The 5,221-nt window shown below is 59.9% G+C and overlaps 1 protein-coding gene across 1 annotated transcript; it reads right to left on the bottom strand.

Annotated features, from left to right (window-relative positions):
* Positions 1-476: 476 nt before the first annotated feature.
* Positions 477-4,878, bottom strand: ADRA2A (adrenoceptor alpha 2A). Its single transcript, XM_033421050.2, has one exon. It carries the CDS (start codon positions 3,299-3,301, stop codon positions 1,904-1,906), a length of 1,398 nt encoding a protein of 465 aa, XP_033276941.1. The 5' UTR covers positions 3,302-4,878; the 3' UTR covers positions 477-1,903.
* Positions 4,879-5,221: the final 343 nt, after the last annotated feature.

The following is a 5,221-nucleotide window of genomic DNA, read 5'->3' as shown; positions in this document are numbered from 1 at the left end:
TTGTGTATATCTCCACACTTGGGATATACCCCATGCTCTGTGGATACAGCACACCTTGTGTAGAGACCTCACTTCTGGGAGCATTCTGCAAAGTGTTAGTGATGTAACTCCGGCAAGGCTGCAGGGTGAAGAGTACAGACCCTAGAACCTGATCATGCTGCATGCAGTGCACTCCCACCACTGTGGTTAACCTTGAGCAAATCACTTGTCCTCTGAGACTCAGTTTCCTCACCTGTTAAATGGGGATCATAATAGTACCTACCTCATGGGGTTTGGGGGACGATTAAATGAAACAGAGCTTATAACAGACTTACCATCGTGTCTAGCACAGGAGAAACACATGGTAAATGACAGCTTTGTTATTGCTTGCACTTTTAAAGGTGTTTTATAATGCATAAGTATCTTTGAATTTCAAATATACATAAATTCAGACATTCCCAGAGTCTTAATGATTTTGAAAACTCAGATAACAGACAGACCATTTAATTCATATTTATTTCACATTTGATCTGTAAACTTTTTATTTAAAAAAAAATTCCACTGTCATTAACAACATGTGCTGACATTAGTTTTTCTTTAGTGAAATAAGAGCACAGGCCTTAAAGAGTCTCTGTCTAAAACATGGGGAAACTTGGATGTAAACAAGGTCTCCACCCTCCTGCCTTGACTTTGGGAGTTCATTAATGACTTGATCTCAACCAGAAAAAACAGGGAGGAAAAAATGGACAACACTTTGATACCTAGGAGCTCTTGGGGCAGGAACTGTACAGTTTGGCAGGCCCATTTGTCTCTTCAGACTGTTTACCTTGGGCAAATTGTATCAGGTTTGCTTCTTCCACATAATTTCCACTTCTCCGTGTCTAAAAACAGCAGGTAAAAGATTCCCCACAGTCAGCACTTTGGGGGAGGGAGGGGTGCACATACATACAAGATGGAAACATACATATTTTTCAAGCAGTGGCCCCCGAGGAAAGGAGGGAGGGGACACTGGAAAGAGGAGGTTTTAAAGTGAGGTACTGGGGCGAAGAAGGATGCATCAGAGGATAATGGCTTTATACACAGGGCTGCTGCAAGGCAGAAAGGTTCATTTACTTCTGTCTTGGTCCATCATTGTAATATTTACATAGGAAAAGGCAATCATGCTGTTAGGCACGGGAAAAAATGGACAGAAATCTTTTCCGCCTCAGGAAATCTCAAAGCAGGTCCAGTCCCAAGGGACAGTCACCAGTTGCTGGTGAAAACGACACAGAGGGAGGTAATGACAACAGAAAAGGGCTCACATTGCAAAGAGGCTTGCCCTGAGCTAGCCACAATGTGTCTGCCTGGAGAGCATCTCCAACAGCCAGGATGCCAACATCAAAAGCCAAGCGACATTGCGGACAACGTGTACTATCAAAAATAGTGTATATTTACAAGGGGGGGGGGATGGGAGGGCGGGCAGGGCTGCCCTGAGCTTTTGTTTAAAAATAGAGTCGGGGGAGGAGGAGAGCCAGGGCTGGGTACCACCATCTATTAACCCTTTGAGAGCCATCCCCTCTGAGCTCTCGTGCTTGCTCTGAACCACGGTGAGAGCTGGATCCAGGGGAGGTGAAAATACTTTTAGGAAACAATACTGATTTGGGGGCCCGCCTAAGAACCCAGGAAGATGGCTCCGAGTGAGGAGCGGCCCTAAGAACAATTGGGGGGGGCGTGTGCCCTTACGGTCCCCCACCCACCCCCAGCCAGTATTTTTCTCTGGTAGGAGAGTGCAGATGCCGGCAGGGCGCCGCAGAGCAACCTTCAGGCCAAGAAACTCGGAATAGGCAGGACCCAGGTTTCGGAGTACTGGGACTGCGTAGACGCACCCCTGGATCCCAGCGGCCGCTGTCGGCGCGAGTCTGTTCGCGGGGCGCGGACTCCGCGCTCACACGATCCGCTTCCTGTCCCCCCGGCAAAGGATCTTCTTGAAGGCGCGGCGGAAGTCGTGATTGAAGATGGTGTAGATGACCGGGTTCAGCGAGCTGTTGCAGTAGCCGAACCAGAAAAAGAACTTGAAGAGTGTGCGCGGCACCGAGCAGCCGACGGCCGTGAGCGTGTAGGTGAAGAAGAAGGGGAACCAGCACGCCACGAACACTCCGATGACCACCGCCAGCACGAAGGTGAAGCGCTTCTCGCGGTTTTGCCGCCCGCGCCAGCGCGACGCCTTGGCGCCTCCGCCGCGCTCCTCCCCGTGCCCGGCCGCGGGTGCCCCCGGCCCCGTCGCCCCTGGCCCGCGCCGCGGCAGGCTGTCCCCGGGCTTCACCTGGCTCGCCCGGGCCTTACCCTTGGCCCGGGGGCCGCGCTCGGACCTGAGGGTCCCCGGGGGCCGCTCGGCGTGCTCGGACGAGGAGCTCTCCTCGAGGTCCAGCGCGTCGGCGTCCCGCGGCCCTGCCGGCGTGGGCTCCTTCGGGGCACCGTTGAGCTGGGCCGGCAGCGACTCCGCCTCGGCGCCCACGGGGCCCACGCCGCGCTCCGGGCCCAAGCCGTTGGGTCTGCGCTTGGCGCCCCCCGGCAGCGTGGCGGCGGCATCAGGACCCCTGCGACTGGGCGGCACGCGGGTGCGGCGCTTGGCGATCTGGTAAATGCGCACGTAGACCAGGATCATGATGAGGCAGGGCGCGAAGAAGGAGCCGATGCACGACGAGATGACGTACCACTTCTGGTCGTTGATCTCGCAGCGCGGTTCGGCCGGCTGCTGGCCACCACTGCCTCCTTTCTTCTCGATGGAGATGAGCGGCGGGAAGGAGATGACGGCCGAGATGACCCACACGGTGACGATGATGGCCTTGATGCGGCGTGGGGTGCGCTTCAGGTTGTACTCTATGGCCTGGGTGATGGACCAGTAACGATCCAGGCTGATGGCGCACAGGTGCACGATGGACGACGTGCAGAAGAGCACGTCGAGCGCCAGGTAGGTCTCACACCATGCCTTGCCGAAGTACCAGTAGCCCATGACCTCGTTGGCCAGCGAGAAAGGGATGACAAGCGTGGCCACCAGGATGTCGGCCGAGGCCAGAGACACCAGGAAGAGGTTCTGGGGCGCCTTGAGCGCGCGGCTTGTGAACACGGCAATGATGACAAGCACGTTACCGAACACCGTGAACAGCATGAGCAGGCCGGCCAGGCACACCAGCGTCAGCGTCACCTGCAGGGAGTAGGGGGTGGCCCGGGCGCCACCCCCCGGGGCCTCGGTCCCGTTCCAGCTAGCGTTGCTCGCGTCCGGCTGCAGGGAGCCCATGGGCGCGAAGCTGCCTTCGGCCAGCGCCTGCTCCTGGCGGAACATGAACGCGGGTGCCCGCTCGCCTGGGCCTGCTGCCAGCTGCCTTCCGGCCGGCGCCCGTTGAGCCTCCTCTTCCTCCTGCGCCCCGCTCGCCCTGCCGCGCCTCACATGGAGAAGCGGCCTCTGGGAGGCCGAGCCCGAGCTGGGGGACCGCTAACGGCCCATGGACCCGGCTCCCGGGAAGCACGCCCGGCCCGCGCTTCGAGCGCTCGGGGTCGGCGCCTTCTCGCTCCCAGCTCCTAAGCACCGCCAAGTTTTATTTCTAAGCGGCGGGAGAGAGTAGTAGGTCGAGCCGATGAGGAAGGAGAGATTTATTCTTCAAGAAGAGAGAACAAAAATAATCGGTGGCCTGATGACTTGGAAGGATAACAGGAAATTAAATATATCTATATCTTTGACTCTGGAGCCTGAGCGAAAGCAAGAGGTCTTACCGTGTGCGGGGCCCGCCCCCACCCCGAGAGGCAGCCGAGGGGTGCTGATGCTGGCTTGGGGTCCTATGTCTGTCTCCTTACATCCCCGAAGCGATTACCGACTCTCTCGCTTCCCCCAGACGCTGCGGGGTCGGCGAGGCCCGGGCTAGGGCCAGGGCGCAGACTCTGCCGCCTCTCGGAGCGCCGCGGGACTTCCAAAGTTGCGTGCCCTGCAGGGGCTGGGGCGCAGCGCGTGGAGCTCGGAGGCGGCGGCGGGGTGAGGGGTGTGCGGGCCGCATGAAGGCGCCCCCGTCCTAAGGCGGGCCCAGGCGGGTGGGCGATCGGCCCTCCAGGAGCCGCGGCCGAGGCAGGGGGTCTCCTGGGCGTCGGCCCGGCGAGCTTCGGGCGCTGAGCGCGACGGGACAGCTGGGGTCCGAGGGCAGCGTGAGTTGGGGCAGGAGCGCAGGGCTTGGGGGAGAAGGTGCTGGGGGTGGCCGGGCGGCGGCGCGCCGGCTGCTGGGCGTCTGCACGGGAGCTGGGGCCGGTGCTTCTCCGTGGCGCTCACGGTGGACTGGTTTTATAGCCCCAGGATCAAGCCGGCGTTGCCGAGCAGCCGGCGTCACCCCCACGTGGGAAGCCGACCCTCCCCCGCCCCTTGCGCCTCCCCTCCGCGGGTCTGGAGTCCGCGCCGGGCGCCGGACCCACTGGAGCCCTGGCCCCCTGGCAAAACTGGCCCTTTGGGGAGGCGGGTACCTTGAGCGAGGGATTTAAAGAGCGTGCCCGGGCAGTGAGCAGCGGTCCCTGCTGGGAATTGGCCAAGCATCTCTGGGACCGCCGAGCAGAACGCGTCGGGCACCCGGGAGTGCCCACATCGAGCTGAGTGGGACTCGGGCGGAAAGGGTAGGGATCCCCGGCCGAATCGGGAGAAGCAACACACCGGTACGGGTCGCATCCGGAGCAGCCCCCCAAGTGCTCCTGACGGCGGGGCAGTGGGGCTGGTGAGAGAGGAAGGTGCACGTCCGGATGCAACTCCTGGGGCGAAATGGGAAGCATCCCCCGGGGAGCGGGCCCCGCCAGAGTTAAGAGCTCCGCTCTGGGGAGAAACGGCCACTTGTCCCAGCTGCAGAGCTGTCTGAGAGACACTAGCAGGCAGGATCTGAACCGCGCCCCCTAGACCGCGGTGAGGAAGGGTCCTGGAGCGGAGGCCGCGCGCGGCGGCAGAGCGAGGGCGCACTGACACCTGCCGGCCGCTTGCCGTCACCGCTGCGAAGCTACAGGCCAGCGCCTGTAGCCTACTCCCGCCCCTGCAGTCCTTTGCCTACAGAGCCTTCTCCCATCTCAGGACAAATTTGTGTCCAAGCTCAGGAAAAGAGAACCCAGATTTCTAATTGCACTTTGTCATGTTGGAGAAATCTTCCTAAGGAGAAATCTTGTGTGTGTACCCTCTCCACCAGCGAGAGTGAGGATTGTTCTCATAAAGTCACATCAGGAAGGGCTCGGCAGGCAACAGAGC

This window comes from Orcinus orca, chromosome 14 (assembly GCF_937001465.1).
Source record: "Orcinus orca chromosome 14, mOrcOrc1.1, whole genome shotgun sequence".
NCBI classification, from domain to species: Eukaryota; Metazoa; Chordata; class Mammalia; order Artiodactyla; family Delphinidae; genus Orcinus; species Orcinus orca.
The sequence above is the reverse complement of the archived record's forward strand: the minus strand, read 5'-3'. Positions and strand labels throughout refer to the sequence as shown.